Here is a 20,092-nt window from a genome sequence, read left to right on the forward strand (position 1 = left end):
TACCCTGAGTCTAAATGCTGACAGTGTTTGCCCTGAGGATGTTTATATTTCAGATCACCATTGCATTTTCTTTAACTTGTCAGTTTCTGCGTCCCCACTTCCTGTTCGCCGTCTGGTTAGTTCTCGTTTTCTTAATGAGAGCACAGCTAGCAATTTTTCTGCTGCTTTTTATCCACCCTGTTCTTCTGATAATGACCCAGATTCCTTAACTTCTCAGTTTAACGAGCACTGCCTCTCCATTCTGGACAACATCTGTCCTGTCAGAACCAGATCAGTTCCTGCAGTGAACCCTACTCCCTGGTTTAATGACAGCCTTCGCAGCCTGAAGCGCCAATGCAGAAAAATTGAGCGTTTGTGGAAGAAAACCCATCTCCACGTCCATCTGCTGCACCTAAAGGATCTTCTGACATCCTTTAACTCTGCAGTCAGAGACGCTAGGGTTTCCTATTTCTCCAACCTGGTGTCCCAGAGCAAAGGGAACCCCAAGGTGCTGTTGAACACCATCTGCAGCATCGTCTCTCCTGCCTCTCCTACAGCCTCCATCCACTCTGTTGCAGACTGTGAGAACTTTCTGTCTTTCTTTCTGGACAAAGTCAATAAGGTAAGATCTAGCATCTCTCCTTCAGCCTTATCGCTGCCTCTCCCGACTCCAACCAGGCCCATCATCCTAGACAGCTTTGCTCCTGTTTCTTTGCCTGAGCTAACCAAACTAGTTAACTCTATGAAGACCTCTGCATGCCCCCTCCACATCTTACCCTCATCTTTGTTTAAAAGTGCTTTTCAGTCCATCGGTCCCAGCGTGCTTTCTATAATTAATGCTTCTCTGGTTTCTGGTCAGGTCCCTGCTTACTTTAAGAACGCTGTAATCCACCCGCTTCTTAAAAAACAAAGTCTCAACCCCTCTCTCCATAGCAGCTTCAGACCCATCTCTAAACTTCCGTTCATCTCCAAGATCTTGGAAAAGGTTGTGGCTAAACAACTCACAGCTGCTCTTGATGAACATAACATCTATGATAGCTTCCAGTCAGGTTTTCGTAGAGCTCATTCTACTGAAACAGCTCTTCTTAGGGTCTCTAATGACCTTCTTACCCACAGTGATGCAGGAGACAGTTCTGTTCTGGTCCTGCTGGACCTGACTGCAGCCTTTGACACTGTTGACCATCATTTGCTACTGGAGAGGCTGAGAGACTGGGTAGGCCTATCAGGAACTGCTCTTGAGTGGTTCTCCTCTTATCTCTCTGAGCGCTCCTTTTCTGTGGCCGTCTCCAAGTTTAGGTCCTCCACCACCTCTCTTACCCATGGTGTCCCACAAGGTTCTGTGCTGGGGCCTCTGCTCTTCCTGTATCTGCTTCCTCTTCAGCACATCCTGAGCTCCTTCACAGGAATCTCCTACCATCTTTATGCAGATGACATCCAACTGTACATCTCCTTAAAGCCCCATGAGATGTCTAAGCTGCAGCTGTTACACACCTGCTTAGACTCTATCAAAACCTGGATGGCTGGGAGCTTTCTACAGCTGAATGAAGATAAGACTGAGATCCTCATCTGTGCCCCAGACAAGCTGGTTCCCAAAGTCAGAGACTCTCTTGGTCAGCTTGCTTCCCACACCAAACCTTCTGTCAGGAATCTTGGTGTGACCTTTGACCCAGCTCTCACCCTGGATTCTCATGTCAGTTCTCTTATTCGCTCTTCCTTCTTCCATCTCAGGAACATTGCTAAGCTGAGTCCCATTCTGTCTCGCTCTGAACTTGAGACTGTTCTCCATACCTTCATCTCCTTACGCTTAGACTACTGTAACTCTCTTTTCACGTGTCTGAGCAGAACCTCTCTGAACCGTCTACAGTTGGTTCAGAACGCCTGTGCTCGGCTTCTGACCAAGTCCTCCAAACACACCCACATCACCCCACTTCTCCTCCAGCTTCACTGGCTGCCAGTCAACTTCAGGGTTCATTTCAAGATCCTGGTTCTGGTCTATAGGGCCTTACATGGACAAGAGCCATCTTACATTGGTGATCTTCTTAGTCCCTACACCCCAGCAGGTCCATGAGGTCCAGTGATCAAAGCCTACTGGTTGTGCAGCACCAGGCTAAAGACCAAAGGTGACAGATCATTTGCTGCTGTGGCCCCCAGACTCTGGACCTCTCTCCCCCTGAGCCTGAGATCAGTGGACTCAGTGGTCTCCTTTAAAAAGCAGCTGAAGACTCACTTGTTCAAGCTGGCTTTTGTATGACCTTCTTCACCTCTCTCTCTTTATTCTGCTCTCCCCACCTATTCCACCTTCCTCAGGATCCACTGATTTCCCTCTTTCCTATTCACTCTCTCTCTTTCTTAACATTTTTTCTTTTAAATCCCAATTGCTTATTCTTGCTCATTTTAAATATATTTTTAAACATTTTCGAAATGCTTTTTTATATTTTTACAATTTTTATATTTTTTGTTTTTGTTTTTGTGAAGCGCCTCGTGATTTTTATCTTGAGAGGCGCTATAGAAATGATATTTTCTTCTTCTTCTTCTTCTTAAAATGCTGGATATGAACAGTGCCAGTAAAGGGGAATGGTTCAAGTTTAAAGCCAAACAAATAGCAATAGACAAAGGAAAAAAATTGGCAACTTTAAGAAAAAGAAAACTAAAAGATGTAATGGATGAAATTAATTCAATAACAATTAGTACACAACTATCCTCAGATAATGTTACTAAATTAAAGTCCCTGCAATCCCAATTAGATGACATGTATATAAAAAAGGCAAATGGAGCCTAATGTTAGATCACGAGCTAGATGGATTGAAAAGGGTGAAAAGAATTCAACATATTTCTTTGGACTTGAAAAGCAAAGACAAACTAAGAAAAAATAAGTAAATTTAGGACGAATGATAACATAATTGAGAACCAGAACTTAATCCAAGAAGAAATCTCTTTCTTCTATTGCCACTTATATAAATCAAAATTCAACAAATCAGACTGTGACCTTCTACTTGAAATAATTGATGAAGATATAATAAATGTGGACATTGAAGATAAGCACATACTGGAAGAAGAATTATCTGAAATAGAAATTGAAAATGCATTAAAACAAATGAAAAATGAGAAATCACCAGGGATAGATGGGTTAACAACTGAATTTCTAAAACATTTTTGGGCAGACATAAAAAAGCTGCTATATAATGCGTTTTTGGAATGTATTACAACAGGATGTTTGTCCCCCACTATGAAAACAGGATTAATAACCCTACTACCAAAATCACACAAAGACCCACTGAAACTAGATAACTGGCGACCTATAACCTTATTATGTAACGATTATAAACTTCTGGCTTTAGTGCAAATCGTTTCAAACATGTAATTGGAAAACTTATCGGAGAGTACCAATCAGCCTTTATTAAGGGAAGATATATTCAAAATCACATTCGACGGATATTAGATATGATTGATTACCGTTCGTTCACACATCCAGATAACCTCGTACTGTTCATAGACTTTTTTAAAGCCTTTGACACAGTGGAACATGAATTTATGTTCACAGTGCTTAAAAAACTCGGATTTGGAAAAGGTTCCTGTAAGATTATAAAAATGTTTTATAATGATATCCATAGTTACATCTCGCTCAACCCTGGGATAACACCAAAAATTAAGATTTCACGTGGTATTAGACAAGGTTGCCCTATTTCGCCAAAATTATTCATTTTATGTACACAAATGCTAGCACACCTAATTATAAACCACCCTCAAATTAAAGGAATCACTATGTTTGATTATGAATTTAAAATAAGTCAATTTGCAGATGACACAGTAATCTTCTTATAAGACAAATCATTAATTGAAAAAGCATTAGATATAATATCAATCTTTTCTAAAGTCTCAGGATTATGTCTGAACTTAAAAAAATGTGAAATACTATCTCTTCATCCATGTGTTGAGATAAATATAGGCTCCATTCCTGTCAAAACTGAAGTACAATACCTAGGTTTAATATTGTCCAAAGACAGAAATAAGAATGAAGAACTAAACATAAAGAATAAAATAGATGGTATGACAAGATCTCTCAACCACTGGCTCATGAGAGATCTTTCTATGATTGGCAGAATCTTATTAACAAAAGCAGAGGGCTTATCAAAATTAATCTATCCTTGTCAGTCTCTTTATGTTCCCCCCCAATTGATAAAAAAAAGTTAACTCGATCATTTTTAATTTTATATGGAGGAACAAGACACACTACCTTAAAAAGTCTGTGATGGTAAAAGACTATGAACATGGTGGACTAAAGGCTGCTGATTTTGAAGCCATGATTGGTGTACTTAAGCTAAACTGGATAAAAGCTTTTTTAAGACAACCACATTCTATATGGTTCCACATACGAAAATATATTTTCCAAAAGGTTGGAGGATTAGAATTCCTGTTAAAATGTGACTTTGAAATATCTAAATTACCAATCAAACTATCTGACTTCCATAAACAAATACTGCTCTACTGGAAAATGATATTCAGCCACAACTTTACACCACACAGCTCTACCTTGTGGAATAATAGAGCCATTGTAATAAAAAAAAAGCTTTATTTATAAAGCTAAATTATAAATTTATAAATTAATAGGAAGATTATCTTAGGTGTGTTCTTGCTGTGTCTTTGTAAATCCATGCTTTCGACAGGTAAACAAAACTGTTTCTGTGTTTAAAAAAAGAACGAAAGCATGGATAGGAAGATTATATTAAAAAAAGAATGGTATGACAAAAAGATTGTTTATGTGACAGATTTGATGGATAAAAATGGCAATTTGTTACAATTTGAATGTTTTGTCGAAAAATTTAATTTTAAGTGCTCCGTTAGAGTTTAATCAAATCAGTAGAGCTTCCACTTCCCTTAAAATTCATGTTTAAAAATACCTTGCTTAATTCAAATGTGGTGATTAAACTTCCGGAGTTGAAAATTGGCAAATTTAAATTAGGTGAACAAAAATGTAATAACAAAGTAATTGGAAGTATGTTAAACATAGTTATTCTATGATATTGACAAATCAAAGAAAATAAAAATCACAGGAAAGGAAACTACATTAATAAAGCCATATTGCAGCTATCTTAAATGGCCAATTGCACCCAAGTTGAAAGAAATTCAATTCAAAATAATACATAATATCAATCCTGCTGCAGAAACATTAAGAAAAAGATTTAATTTTGAAGTGAACCAGTGTGTCTTTTGTATGACAGAATGTGAAACTATTGAGCACCTTTTCTTCTCGTATTCAGTAACAACTGGTTTTTGGGAGGATGTTTATCGATTATTAAATATTGAGAGAAATGATGTATGGCTTAACAAATCTAAAGTGTTGATCTACATGGATGCTCTGCCAAAAAAGATATCCAAAATGGTGAACATTATTTTCATCATGGGAAAATACCAAACACATAAAACTAAATGGAAAAACAGCAAGCCTAACATTAACCATTTTAAAAATGAAATAAAACAATTTATAACATCTCTAAAAGTATTATCAGAAAATAACCAATCTATAACTGAGTTGTACGAAACAATGTCTGAGTTTCTTGTTCTTTAAATTACAGTCTTCGTCTTCGTCTTCCTTTAAATTACAGTCCAATGAATCAAACTGAAATATCAACCTCTGAACATTTTTTGTTTGTTGATGATATTTTATTTTTATTTTATTATTAGTTTGCATCATAATTTATTTTATGGTGTAGTGTCATGCGGTAATTGTTGCAAGTTCTAAATGCAATTTTTATTTTCCTCAACTGAGGTCATTTGTATTTGCTTATTCTTCAGTACGTTGAATGTAGGTTACATTGTAAACTGAATGTATGTGAAAACCAGATTGAAATAAAGTTTAAAAAAAAAGTTAAAAATGTACTGCAATACCCATTTTAAGCCGGCAGATGACGATATCTGCCCCGATTGCACTGACAATACAGAGAAAACTAACAGTTTTTCTCTTTTTATTCTACAATCCACATTGGTAGCAGTTGTCATAAATTATTTCAGAAATTCAGAACTGCTCTGGCGCTCTCCATCTGCCTCTGGTGCTCCACTGCTTCCTGACTCCGTACCGGAGGCCGGTGACCCAACGCCGGTCTTCAACTGCAGCCAGATGCTTGTGACTAGAGCTGCCACGGATTCGTCTGGGGGAGCAATAAAAATGATGTAAAAAATAAATAACGCTTCTGATTGCATTACATTACATTTCAAATATTTTCGGTGACAGCCTTGTGCTTTGGTTTTGTTAATAAAGTAAAAAAAAAAACGTTGACATAATGAGGCCGATGATGCAATAAGTGCTGCAATTACTGAGGTCACTACAGCCTGTGGCAGCCGCAGGTACCGTGGCAGCCGTGGCAGGTTCTGTGGCCAAGGCCGGATTAACCATATGGGCAACTGGGCAATTGTCCAGTGCCCACGAACTCTAAAGGGCCCTGGGCAGCAAGGGCACGAGCAAAGTACTGTATCTGTAATCTCCCGCTTTATATTAAACTAGGGTGGCCGTCCTGTTTTCCCCGGACATGTCCACTTTTCTCTCTCTGTCCGGGACGTCCTGACTGGGGGTTCTTGTATTGATGAAAATGTCCGGCTTTTCATCCAGGAGCAGGGATCGAATTATGGCGGAGCTGTTTATCCTACACATACAGGAGAGCCGGAAAAAACCTTTTCTACCTATATTACATCATTTATGGACTCTTTTGAGCAGAGAGCACAGAGAGCAGCAGAGCGCTGATCGTTGTAGCGCAGCACTCCAGGCAGCGTCCAGCGCACGGTCCATTCTCAAAGTGGCGCAACCAAAAAACAATAATTAACACACGATCGTTCGTGTCCGCTCATGTTCTCTATTTTCTGTCTTATTTGCGCCTGAAGCGCTCTGCTACTGCGGAGCTCATCACCTGTGCTGCGGTGATTTCACCTCACTGACGCAGCATCGAAACGCGCTCTCCGCTTTGCGGTCAGGAGATCCCTTTGATCTGCTCAGAAGTAACTGATGAGGTGAAAAAGTAAGAATCCAGGCAGCAGTTTTTTCTGGAGAGTTTAGAGGAGATGCAGGAAGACGAGAGACAGACAGGACAGGAAATAGTTCAATAAAAACAAGAAAACAAAACAAAAAGTAAAATGTAGGTAGATTTATCTCCACTACACGTTTTTACCTGTATAAAACAAGTTATATACATGTAATGTTTATACATCTGATACAATTCAGATCACCTTCAAAACTCAGTCACACACCCAGGGCCGTTTCAAGACATTTTGGGGGCCAAGGCAAAACAGAACCCCCCTCCCCCCACCCCAGAAGCCTCTGTGTAATTCATACCCTGTCCAGGAGTATTAGTTATACAGTGTTCATAAAAGCCCCTCAGACATCACTGACATGTTCTAATATTATCAGATGAAAAACTAAATTATCAGACATGCTGTCTCATCTGCTGCTTTTCTGAACTTGCAAAAAGTAACAAAACCATGTGAAAGCCACTATTTGTGGATTCTCTGAAAGTTTCCATGGAGTGTGTGACAACTTATTTTTTCATTGATCCTATCGTCTAATCTCACAGCTGAAACAAGCATCCTTAATAATCTGTGCACAGGAAGCTTACCGATGCTGTAGTAAAACAAAAGGTATAATAATTTATTATTAATAAAACCTTGTTGCAGCACTCAAGCAGAAAAATGAGATTTTGCAATAAATATGCTAAATATTTATATATGAATTGTTTTGGAGCCCTTTAATTGGCAGAATCTGATATTAATTTAGTTCTTACAAAAAATGGGTCCCAACATGGTTTGTGTAGCGTTGCCATAGTGTGACGTCATAGGCACAGATCCCCTGTCCTCTTGTTTGGAAATGGAAATATGATCACCCTGTATTAAACAAACTGTCCACCCGGGCTTTTGCGCTGCACAGAGACGCTTCGCTGCCTACGACTGAACGTCAGTTGAGAGCGGTTGAGAGTCAGTCTCATGCAGACTGACCAATGAAGAGAGGGCCTCAAGTTAAGACCCTCTCCTCATTGGTCAGTACACACGAGGTGGGTCAAAGGTTACCCTGAGTGGGTTACGTGATGTCAGGTATTCAAGTATTGAGTATATTTACTGCATATTACAGTAAAATATTCTGTATGTGACCATATTATGGTGATCCTTGGGTCGTGATGATGAGGCCCTTTAATATTGTTGCCCAGGGTACAACGAAGTCTTAATCTGGCCCTGTCTGTGGCAGCAGTGGCAGGTGCCACTAAAAGCCGTGGCACCACCCAGGGTCAGAGCTGCCACTGCATGTGCCACTCGTGCTGCCGCTGCCACAAATCGCTCCTGCTGTCTCTCGCCTCGGCCTGGCTTGGAAACTGCTCCGGGATTTTGAGTCTCTGTGTTTGTGTATTCTTGTTTGGATATTATTTGTGCAACTGTTGGACAAAATTACTTGCTGTGGCATTAATTGCACTAATAGAGCGTCCAAGGAGTCTCCACTTCATTTTTTTTGGTAAGTAAAATTATATTTATGTATTTTAGGTCACTGCCGAGCTGAGCTTAGATTTTAACATGTACTGTTTAACCATGAAATTTAAATGTAATAGGGTAAAACCCAGTGCATTTAATATAATGCTGCACTTGAAATATAACATGTTGGTGGAGCTGGGTTCCCACTATCAGCTTGTGGAGCTCTCGGGAGACCGATGTTTTCCACCCGGAATGCCGGCTGTTTCTCCCCGCAGCCCGGTCCATCTCTGTCTGATCGCGACTTCTGTTAGCTGCGCAGGCTGACGGCTGGTTCTCCCAGCAGCTTGGCGCATCGCTGTCTGACCGCGGCTTCTGTGTGCTGTGGCGGGCTGACGGCTGGTTCTTATGGCAAGCCAGAACCGCCAAAATACGCCACTTCTCCCCGCAGCTCGGCACATCTGTCTGATCGCGGCCTCTGTGTGCTGCGGCGGGCTGACGGCTTGTGGAGCTCTGGGATGGAAACCTTTCCACCCGGTTCTCACCAGCGGCAGCTCTGCGCAGCGGCAGCTCTGCGCAGCGGCGCTTGTCTGTTGTGCGGCTGCCGGCTTGTGGAGCTCTCGGAGACCTCTGTGTTTCACCCGGTTTTACCCAGCGGTCAGCCCGGCGTATCTCTGACTCAGAAGCTCTGGTGTTGTGCACAGTTAACTCCGGTTGTAGCTAGGTTGCTACCTCCGTTAGCTTAGCTCCCACCTCCGCATTAGCTTTGGGTTAGCTTCAGGTTAGGATGTAACTAGTTCGACCGGGTGTCGTCAGTTGATCCCAGCCTTACAGCCCCACCCTCAGCTCCTCCTCTCTTCCCTTTTATGGAATTGTCTGGGCTTGACGGAACCTGTGACACGGTCAAAATGGCGGTGGTGGCCACCTCCCATTTTAGCACAAAAATGTGTTATTGGAGCCTATGGAAATGAATTGTCCGGTATATATGTTGATGAGCTGAACCTCGACATTCCTGATCTAAAGGGGACTTCCGCCAAGGGTACGTAGGCCGGCAGAATGGCGTCTTAATGTGTGTTATAAATCTCCAAACCAAAGCTTAGCGCGAAACATCATCTTCACTCCCATCAGAACTAATCGTTTCTCCGGATCTGCTGGTTCTGAACATTTCACACATACACCCTTCTCAGTCTTACTTCACCTTAGTTACACTATACACCTAGTGTTTAAAGTTAGTCTTGTTTAATTTGTTTAGTAATAAATCTTTAAACTTTTAAAACTTGACTCATTCTCTTTTCTTGATGTTAACCCTTTAGGCGCCACAGTTTTTTCAGTAAAATATGAGTTTTTTTATATCACTATTTAAATAACTTGTAGCTTAAATCTGGTTGGAGAGAGAGAGGTATATTGTAAATTAGAAAAATCTTCAGTATGAGCCAAATTTTGTGATGGGAACAAATTCACTCACATAATTTGCATATTGTGACGCCATCAGGTGGCAGCCATATTGGATTGCATCACATTTGCAGATATGTGTTTTGTTATGTTTTTGTCTTATTTTCTTAGTGTTGTTATTGTTTATGATACATATATACATATATTCCTATGTTGACATATATAACTATGTATGTATATATATAATATTTATTACTTTATTGGTATTTTGTGTTTACTGCGTATCAATCAAGAACACTGTTTTTGGTGCTTCAGCGTCATGAACACATTTCACTCATCCATTCTTTGGTTTATTTTGTTTATAATTGTTTTATATATATAATCCTCAATCTCAGGCTTTTCCACAAGCCCCATGCAGAACTGAAAGGCAATAAACGCTTTCATTTCTGGGACAGTTACATCGTACCAGTCATTATTGTCATGTTCTGGGGTAAATGTCTAACCCAAGACATGCAGAATCAGAGACGGAGACTTGTTAAAGGGGAAAAAAAATTCTTTATTTTTTAAAAAGGAGAACTAAGGGTGCACTGGAGGTCCAGCAGATGGAGGAAATGGGAAGCGGTGTCTAGGGGAAAACAGAGGTGAGTATTGTAAATCAGAGAGGGATGTTTGAAGAAGGGACTTATGGTGCGGAAGTTTAGGTGGGGTATGGAGAGGAATGAGCCGGGGTGATATCCAGAGCAGAATAACAACGGCCCAAGAGGGTGAGTGGTAGAGCCCTGCACGGGCCTAAAATCTGAGCCCGTGTCCGGCCCGGCCCGAGGGGGCGGAGGCCCAGCCCGACCCGGTCCGAAAAGGTTTTCAGGAGTCTCTGGCCCGACCCGAGCCTGACTTTTTTTTAACCAACTAAATGAAAACAAAGTGCGTCAATCCTGACCAATGTGTTAAAAGACGTGCAGGATCCGATCAATTTGTTTTTCCCTCGTTTACCGTCACAGAGATAACAGCGCACTGGCTCTGGTGTTAATCAAGTTAAATTTGATCTCTTTCCAACAATTTTCAAAAGAAAACAAAACAGTTAAAAGCAAGGCTTGTGTTGACCGGATAGTTCCCGTATTTGACCATTAATTTTGACGGAGAAAGAATAGAAAGAATTACCCCACTCAGGATCAACAACTCAGCTGAAGGACACCGTGCTTGGAGCGCTTGATGTGAGCGTGGAGACACTGTTGCCCTAGAAACCAGGGACGGGGGTTAACTATGAAGTTAACTGAGTGAAGGAGGATGTTTCCGGGTCTCCACCTCCCCCAGCATGACGGTGTGTGCATCACCTGTGGATGTTGAATTAAATGTTCTCCACATAATCAGATCAAATGAAGCAAGATGACCCCCTCCAGCTTTGAATGACAGAGGCCAAAAATACAGAGCAGAAGCAAAACAGTCAAAGAAAATAATGATGTCAGCAGAAAGCAGGCAGGAGAGGGTTTCAGAGGAAATATGACACAATCAAGAAGATGAGTCTGAAGAGCTTTAATCGCCTCTACATTTAGTTCTTTATTTTTACTGAAGTGTGACCATCAGATGATGAGTCCCCTGTAAATGAGATGTTTAGTCCCAAGAGTCCTTCCTGTTTAGAGTTAAATGGAACAACAGGTCTCTGAGTGGTTATCTGCACCCGACCTCAGTGACCTTTGGTGTAAAAACCTGGGAGAACTTGATCAAAAGGCTGCATGAATTAAAGATGTTGGAATAATTATGTGTGACAAGAACGGGTCTCGTTCGCTTTTCTGTTGCAACATTTGGAATTAATTCGATTGTCCAAAGAAATGAAGAAAGAGTCTCCAGGCTGGCTGCGAGTTGTTAAGACTCATTCATCTCTGGTTTAACGTTGTTTTCAGTCCCAGACGGAGGAGGGAGAGACGTGAGGGGACGCCTGGTCCCTCAGAGGAGCTCCAACAAAAGCGAGACAGCTGCTCTCTCTCCCCACTCCACCCACTATAAACCAGTCACGAGGTGCCAAAAACAAAGAACTGCACTTCAAAGATCTGCAGCTTTTCCTTCTTTTGGGAAGCCTTTGGTTCTTGGAAGTACGCGCGAGTAAAAACGCATCGCGTCCCTACCTGGAGCTCTGCAGCGGTGCACGCACGCGCGCGCACACACACACGTATTTTTCCTAAACAGTTGAGAGGAATTCTGTTGGTGATCATCGACCCCGTTCCCCACGCGGGGGGGGGGGGGGGGGGGGGGCAAACACCTGTCGCTTTCTTTGGAGAAGGGCCCTTAACGCCCCCGGCTGGCTGGGCTGAGCGGAGGGGCCGCCGGGAGCAGCTGCCGGCTGAAGGCATCGCGTTACATCCGCCTGCAGCCGGAAAAAAGCTGCTGAGGCTGGGGGAGGGGGTGGGTCCCAGCACATCTGATTTATTATTATTGGAACAAAGGCTTAACCAGAAGTTCGTCCGCGTGTTACCTGGTTAAACGATGCCGGAGGTCAGACGAGTTCTGACTCGGGGACATTGGTTCGCGTTCTTCCTCCAGCAGCTGATCGCAGAGAAAAGCCTCTAAAACACTTTTGTGTGATTAAAGCCGGTCCAGTTGCTCTGGGCTCAGACCGGGTCAGACCCGGGGACAAAGGAACCGAGCGCTGATTGGCTCCGGCCGTGTGCGCTCCGGTGGCGCCCCGCGCCAGCGCCTCGGCCTGCTTTCACATGTTAATGAGCCGCTATAAAAGCTCCCAGCAGCCCCCCCAGCGCTGCACCCACACCCCCTTGGATCTTACAATAACCGCACAGCGCCTCGCCTGCCGCTTCATCCATTCTCATCTTTATTTGGGAACAAAACGGAACCGGTTCCGTTTGCCAGCTGAGCTCCCGGAGAATCCCGAGGTCCGACCGTCATGGCCCCCTCTGCTCGGCCCAGCAACGGCGGACTTTGCCTGGAGGAGGACGAGTCCCATTACGGGATCCAGAAAGCAGACAGGAAGGTACAGATGGACGGATGGAGACGCGCGTCCCGCTGCGTCTCTATGGATGCAAGTCTGGGACGTTTTTGGTCCGGATGAAACGATCCTTTAAAGAACAGGATGGAGGAAGTGTCAGTGCTGCCTCTCACCAGCTGTTTCTGTCCCCGCAGACCAGGAAGCCTCTGGTGGAGAAGAAGAGACGGGCTCGCATCAATGAGAGTTTGCTGGAGCTGCGCAGCTTATTGGCAGACACACACGTGAGTATACCCCCAGATCCTGGTTCTGACCCTGGATCCTCCACGGATCTGCTAATGCCGCACCTGATCTTTTCCACAGCTTCATTCAAAGGTTGAGAACGCTGAAGTTCTGGAGATGACAGTGAAAAGAGTGGAGGACATCCTGAAGAACCGAACCCAAGGTCAGATTTACTCTGAGTGGCTCCTGGGACCGGGACAGCTGGACAGGAGGTCACCTCAGTCCAGGAGACATGGAGCATCATCAAACATGTTACTTGCTCCTTTAAAGTTTAAACAGATTTCAAACGTGACATCACACTGATGTCGAACCAGCCTTGGATTATTTCCATAAACCCGTTTTCTGTTTTAGACATTTCAGGTTCTGCATTTAGTGCAAAAATCTGTGTTTTCAGCAGAAAGGTTAAAGGGGTCTTAACTCAGAGGGTCACGACCTCTTGATCTGTGATGTTTCACTCACATTTGTAAAAACTCGTTTTCACGAGTTCACATCAAGAAAAAGTCATTATTATTATTATTATGAAGTTTAAGATGGAGGTAATAATGTTTCATTTTTACTCATAAATCTCCTTTTTTGAACATGTCGACGCTTTAGTCAGGTAAGGAGGCTAAGGTCGGCCTGTCAGGGTTAAAGGAGCACATCTGCTGTCTCAGGTGGACATGGCTGACTGCGTCTGTCCTCCCACAGAGACTGAGATCCAGAACCGGGAAGCCAGCGAGCGGTTTGCAGCCGGCTACATCCAGTGCATGCACGAGGTCCACATGTTCGTGTCCAGCTGCCCGGGCATCGATGCAGCCGTGGCCGCCGAGCTCCTCAACCACCTGCTTGAGAGCATGCCCCTCAACGAGGACCACCTGCAGGACATGCTGATGGACCTGATCACGGACTCTTCTGGCAGCTGCTCAGCCTCTCCGGATGAGAGGCGCTCGTCCAGTGGCGAGGCCTCGGCACTGTCTCCGGCCCTGTCCACCTCCTTCAGTGAGGACTTGTGCTCCGACTTAGACGAGACGGACGGAGAGCACAACCAGAGCTCTGTGGAGGGAGCTGAGAGCAGGGCAGTGGTGGGGGTTCCCACCATCACCTACCCTCAGTTCATGTGGAGGCCGTGGTAGGACTGAGGTCTCCACACAGCCGGGTGGACCTGTGGACTTTTAGTGGATAGATCCAAGGACTTCTTTCAGAAAGAGACACTCCTACTTCTCCAGTCTTCCTGGACTTGATCCAGTTTGGAAAGCTGATGACTTGCACTGACTCAGAACCTCTGGACTCCACACAGACTCCAACTGAAACATGAAGGGACCAAATCCAGTCTGAGGGACATCAGAGTCCACGACCATGTGACCCAAACACAGCCTGGGTTCCTCTGGACATCATGAAACTGTTTGGCTGAGCTTCCCGGGCCCTGGCTGTGGTCCGCTCCAGCCCGGACCCACCCCCCCACCTCCCACCGTTGAGTCCTCTCCTCAGACTTCTTTCACACCTGGAGGATGAAAGCCTCCCCCCACCCAACACTTCCAACCCAACGATGGACACAGAGAATTGGTTTAACACTTGTTTTGTGTGTGACTGAATCTGGAAAAGCTCTTTTTTAGCACACGAGAGGCTCACCTCTGATTAATATAAACATGTTCTTGTAGTTGGTTAAAGCTTTAGGCTCCTGATGTGTTTAGAAATGTCTTTGTTGGATAAATGAAAACTAAAGCGCTCTGGGCTGGTAAGACTTAGTTTCCTAGATTTTTGTGCTGATTTAGAATCATCGAAGATTAAAATGACCTTTTTCTGCTCTGCTGAACCGTGTGCTCTCCGTCAGTCTCACCTCGGTCTCATACTGTTAGCGGGTTCCTGTGAGATCCTTTTTTGCGGGGGGGCTCTGGCTGCTCAGTGGCCCCCCTCACACGGGGGTCAACTCAAATGCAGGCTGCTGAAATAAAAACAAGCACTCTACTAAAATCTAATCCTTTACGTCTCATGAGCAGCACATGTTCGGGATTTCGGTCATTTTATGTTATTAAAAGAGTAAAAGTAATTAGATTACTGAGCTCAGGAGGCAGCGGAGAGGAGGACCTGGGTGTGAAAGTGGAAGGAAACAGGAGCGGGATCAAAGCTGCTGGACAGATCCTGACTGCGAACTTCAAAGTCTGAGACTGACAGTAAAAGCTGACAGCTGTTGTTGCTGCTGGCAGCAGCTCCGTGGTCTGGGCTGGATTTAAACTAGCCGTTAGCTCCAGAGGCTGTTCAGGGACACGATCCGTCCCTGCTCTCACATCAGGGATGATAGAAAGTACAACTAGGTTCATCCGGAATCAGAAGAGAACTTTTCTTACTTATTTGGTTAGTTTTCACAGTTCCCCCACTCCTGGCTGCCCTGGACTGGTTACCAGTGAGATGCTGGTTCTTATCTGGATCAGCGCCACCATATTCAGCTTTACTTGTGACCCATCACGTCCCTCCTAGACCTCTACGCTCAGTTCTGATGGACCTGTTAGTGGCGCCTGTGTCCAGACGCAAGACCAGGGCTGATGGTGCTTTTTCTGGTCCTTGGCTGTGGACCTGACTCCCATCAGAGACCAGGCAGGCCACATCCCTCCCTAAGATCAAAGCTTTAGATCACTTTCATGTTTTAGTGTTTCTTCTTATTGGTCTTTCTTCTCTTGCACACCTTGTGCCTTCTTGACTGGGGGTGGTGAGGGGCTTTAGAAATAAACAATTTAAATCAGAAAAACCCTTTTTGAAAAGAAAAGAGCGGATCCATCATCCTCTTCATCACACCTCAGTCTGCTGACTCCAGATCAGCTTCAGACGCTCCAACAGGAGGGAGGACGTCTGGATCCAAAACCATCAGCTGTGAGGCTGAAGGTCAACAGATGGTGTGACAGACTCAATGGCAGAGGACACCATGTGGTGCTGGACCAGATCCCTGGGGGATCCAGTCGTCCTCTCTTCCCCAGCTGAACAGCGGGCTGAGCTGGATCCTCTTCCAAGCTCTGAAAGTCTTTTCATCATGATGAACAATAAAAGCATCTTTTGTGGAAGCTGAGTTTAGAGTTTCACGGCTTTGAAAAGCTCGGCTCAGACCCCCTTTAGGAGACTTTTGGGTCATTTTGCTGTGATTCTGTTAAAACTGATTTTGTGTTTAATGATTAAAAAAAACTTTCAGGGGAACGCAGCAGCAGGCGGGTATAAACCATGATGCAGTCAACTGGACCAGTGAGTTAAGGCACTGGGAGGACTGGGAACGGAACCCGGGGAGCTGAGAAAGTCCAGAGATACAAACACCAGGATGTATTCAGCTGCTCCTGAAACGAGTCGAAACCCTGATGGAGCTGATGAAATGTTTCATCAGATATCCTCAAATCAGCCAGTCAGAGTAAATCGCTTCAAGTTTCAGAAAAACACCAGCAGGAGAGTTATTTTCACTCTGATCACTGTTGTGTGTTTTAACATTTCTTATTTATTTGCTTGATTTCCTTCTAAATTAGGAAGATGTGGTTTGGTCAGAACGTTTAGATCTTTTCTGGGTTACTACATTTTGGCGCCCCCTTGTGGAGATGCTCTTCATCATCAACCCACTCTTCCTCTCCCTGCTTGGAGAGTTACATACAGGTAAATGTAAACCGTCTGTTGGACCAATGTCGCCCCCTCTTGTGGCTGTTTGCTGGTACTGCACCTAAAATGTTGACATTATTCTAATGGTTCTGAAAGAAAACGAAACATCTGTAATAAAACAGATTTTTTCCTATTTTTACTTCACCCTGTGTCTTAATGATTTTTAGCTGTTATTTTTGGGAATTTTGTTGTATTTCCTCTTTATCTTTTATCTGTGTTCGACATGTTTATATAACGCCTGTTTAATTAACCAACATTTTTAGTGTACAGCGCCTTGTTTGGTTGTAATGCCTTGTGAATGCGCTTTATAAATAAAATTGGATTGGAAAACCAGTTTTGATCTAATTAAAATTACACCCATGAACCTAACATCTTCATCACGCTGTTGTAAAAACCATCTCTGACATCTCCTCTCCCTGGCTCGCACTGGTCAGCGAGGCGCTGTCTGCATTTTCACTGCTCATTAATGGCGCCCAGTCAGACGCAAGCACGTGCAGCATGGAGTGAGACACGTGTGTTAAAATTTATTTGTACAGGATTTAAAAAACTGACAGTGCTTCACAATAAATCTTAAGGCACCATAGATGAAATTAAGATTTCAGATTTATTGGCCAAGTAAAATTACATTTACAAGGAATTTGTCTTCGATAGATGTTCGCTCTCTAAAACATACAACAACCACAATAAATGAGAATAAAAATACCTAAAACACATAAGAAAATGTATACCTACACACATGTTCACTTACACACACACATATATACATACCCACACACGCACGCACACACACACACACACACACACACACACACACACACACACACACACACACACACACACACACACACACACACACACACACACACACACACATATCCATAAGCATACTGAATAAGTATTAAAAACTATAGTAAAAGGACGGTAAAAGAATCTACAGATTCAGGAGAGAAATGGCTGAAGGAAAGAAACTGTTCTTGTGTCTGGTAGTTTTTTTGTACAGCGATCTATCGCGTCTGCCAGATGGGAGGAGATGGAAGAGAGTAGATGCAGGATGTGTGGCATCTTGGACAATATTCACTGCCTTTTTCCTGGTCCTGCTGATGTACAGTTCCTGGACAGAGGGCAGTTGGGCACCAATGATTTTTCCTGCTGTTTTAATAATACGCTGTAGTCTGCATTTGTCCATTTTTGTGGCTGACCCAAACCAGACAGTGATGGATGAGCAAAGTATGGATTCGACTGCAGCAGTGTGGAAGATGATCAGCAGCTCTTGTGGTAGGCCGTACTTCCTTAGTTGCCATAAGAAATACATCCTCTGCTGAGCCTTTTTGAGGATGGAGTTGATGTTTGTTTCCCACTTCAGATCCCTGGAAATGATAGTTCCCAAGAACTTGAATGAGTCCACCATTGACACTGGGCTGTTGGATATTGTGAGGGGGGGCAGCACTGTGGGAAGCTTCCTAAAATCCACGACCATCTCCACAGTCTTAAGGGTGTTAAGCTCAAGATTGTGCTGACTACACCAGACCACCAGCCTCTCAACTTCTCGCTGATAAGCAGACTCATCACCATCCTGGACGAGCCCAATGACAGTGGTGTCATCTGCAAATTTCAGGATTTTTACAGCTGAGTCATTAGAGGTGCAGTCATTGGTGTACAATGAAAAGAGCAGTGGAGAAAGGACACACCCCTGTGGTGTACCGGTGCTGATCAACCTTGTGCCAGACGTAACGTTGTTCAACCGCACATGCTGGCTCCTATTTGTCAGGAAGCTGGAAATCCACTGACACATGGCAGGGTAAACAGTGAGCTGAGAAAGCTTTGAGGTGAGGATTTCTGGTATAACAGAGTTAAAAGCAGAGCTAAAATCCACAAACAATATCCTTGCGTAGGTCCTTGGTTGATCAAGATGTTCCAGGATGAAGTGCAGCCCCATGTTAATTGCATCATCCACTGACCTGTTTGCCCTATAGGCAAACTGCAGGGGATCCAGCTGGTGGCCTGTGGTGCTTTTAAGATGGGACAGCACCAAGCGCTCAAAGGACTTCATGACTACTGATGTCAAAGCCACGGGTCTGTAGTCATTCAATTCGGTAGGGGAGGATTTCTTCGGTACTGGGATGATAGTGGAGCTTTTGAAGCATGGTGGAACCTCACACAGCTCCAGCGATCTGTTGAATATCGTTGTGAAGACAGGTGCTAGTTGGACAGCACAGGTCCTGAGGCAGGAAGGAGTTACTCCATCTGGGCCTGGTGCCTTCCGTACGATCTGTCTCCTAAAGATGTTGCAGACATCCTCTTCCTTCACAAGGAACGCAGCTTGTGATTTAGAGGAAAGAGGAGTAAGAGTGTCCAGGTGAGGGGTGGCGGCTGCCGCTATGCTGGAGTGGAGGAGGGGTGTGACATTCCTTTCCTCAAAGCGACAGTAAAAGCCATTTAGCTCCTCAGCAAGGCCATGATTAGTTTAGTTTAGTTTATTTCAAACAAAGAAAACATACATATTTTTTTTTAAATACCACAAACAGAAAAAATACATATCATCATCCCTTCGGCCCCCTTCAGACAGGCCATGAAAAACGGAAATGTTCCGGAATCTGTCCGTAAGACCTTTCTGTCTGAATACAAACATCCGGATAACGTGTTCCGGAATTTATCCGGACGAAGCCCCTAGTAACAAGTCCGGACTTGTTACGGACAGGATGGCTGCTTCAGACTGGTGAGGTAAAGTTCCGGACAAGAGGGAGGGGGAGGAGGAGGGGACCGGGGGACGCTGTGCGCACCTATATAGCCCGCTGCTGTAGCATGCGGCGAACCACGGCAGCTCGCCTCCTACGGTACCGTCTAGACGCGCGACGGAGCGCTTCACACCGCTTCAGTGATTCCTTTAACCAATGAGCTTCATCATCCAGGACTCTTATGCGTCTTCGTGTGCGCAGAATTATGCTTAAGCGCCTCGTGATTTTTATCTTGAGAGGCGCTATAGAAATGATATTTTCTTCTTCTTCTTCTTAACATAAGTCCGATTCTCCCCCCGCCGCCGTCAGACATCTGGAACTTTTCCCTGCTGTGTGAACGCAGCCGAAAGGACAAGTTGCGGTACAAAAGTGGTGTGTCTGAAAACACAGTTCCGGTTAAAAACCGGATTGAATTGTCCGCAAATGTTCCAGAATGTCTGTCTGAAAAGGGCTTTCTTCTCTGTTTGAAAAGGAGTAGGCTGAAGTGGGAACTTATATGTCCCTACCCCTTTATACAAGTAAGTTTTACTTGTTTACTAAATCTAACACAAAACCTACATTAAAACAAACAAAATGGTACAAGTCACCAAAAAAAAAAAAAAAACAAAAAAAACACCAAACCATGTTAGCATCAGAAATGAAGGATGGTCTCCTGTAGTTGGTAATGTGCTGAATGTTTCTCCACAGTGATGTGGAGTTGTTGGCTGTAAACTGGTTTTTCAGCTTT

The 20,092-nt window shown here is 43.9% G+C and overlaps 1 protein-coding gene across 1 annotated transcript; it reads left to right on the forward strand.

Moving 5' to 3' along the window:
* The first annotated feature begins 12,095 nt into the window (after positions 1-12,095).
* Positions 12,096-14,816, forward strand: LOC107395910 (transcription cofactor HES-6). The gene is made up of 4 exons (XM_015975385.3): positions 12,096-12,790; positions 12,940-13,026; positions 13,106-13,187; positions 13,712-14,816. Exons 1-4 carry the CDS (start codon positions 12,704-12,706, stop codon positions 14,134-14,136), a joined length of 681 nt encoding a protein of 226 aa, XP_015830871.1. The 5' UTR covers positions 12,096-12,703; the 3' UTR covers positions 14,137-14,816.
* The last annotated feature ends 5,276 nt before the right edge of the window (positions 14,817-20,092 follow it).

This window comes from Nothobranchius furzeri, chromosome 13, assembly GCF_043380555.1.
Source record: "Nothobranchius furzeri strain GRZ-AD chromosome 13, NfurGRZ-RIMD1, whole genome shotgun sequence".
NCBI lineage: Eukaryota > Metazoa > Chordata > Actinopteri > Cyprinodontiformes > Nothobranchiidae > Nothobranchius > Nothobranchius furzeri.

What these genes read in the sequence shown, in the direction of transcription:
- LOC107395910 (XM_015975385.3), top strand. Translation starts at nt 12,704, where the DNA reads ATGGCCCCCTCTGCTCGGCCCAGCAACGGCGGACTTTGCCTGGAGGAG. An exon ending in TCCAGAAAGCAGACAGGAAG is followed by an intron (nt 12,791 to 12,939) that starts GTACAGATGGAC and finishes CTGTCCCCGCAG; the next exon opens with ACCAGGAAGCCTCTGGTGGA. An exon ending in GCTTATTGGCAGACACACAC is followed by an intron (nt 13,027 to 13,105) that starts GTGAGTATACCC and finishes TCTTTTCCACAG; the next exon opens with CTTCATTCAAAGGTTGAGAA.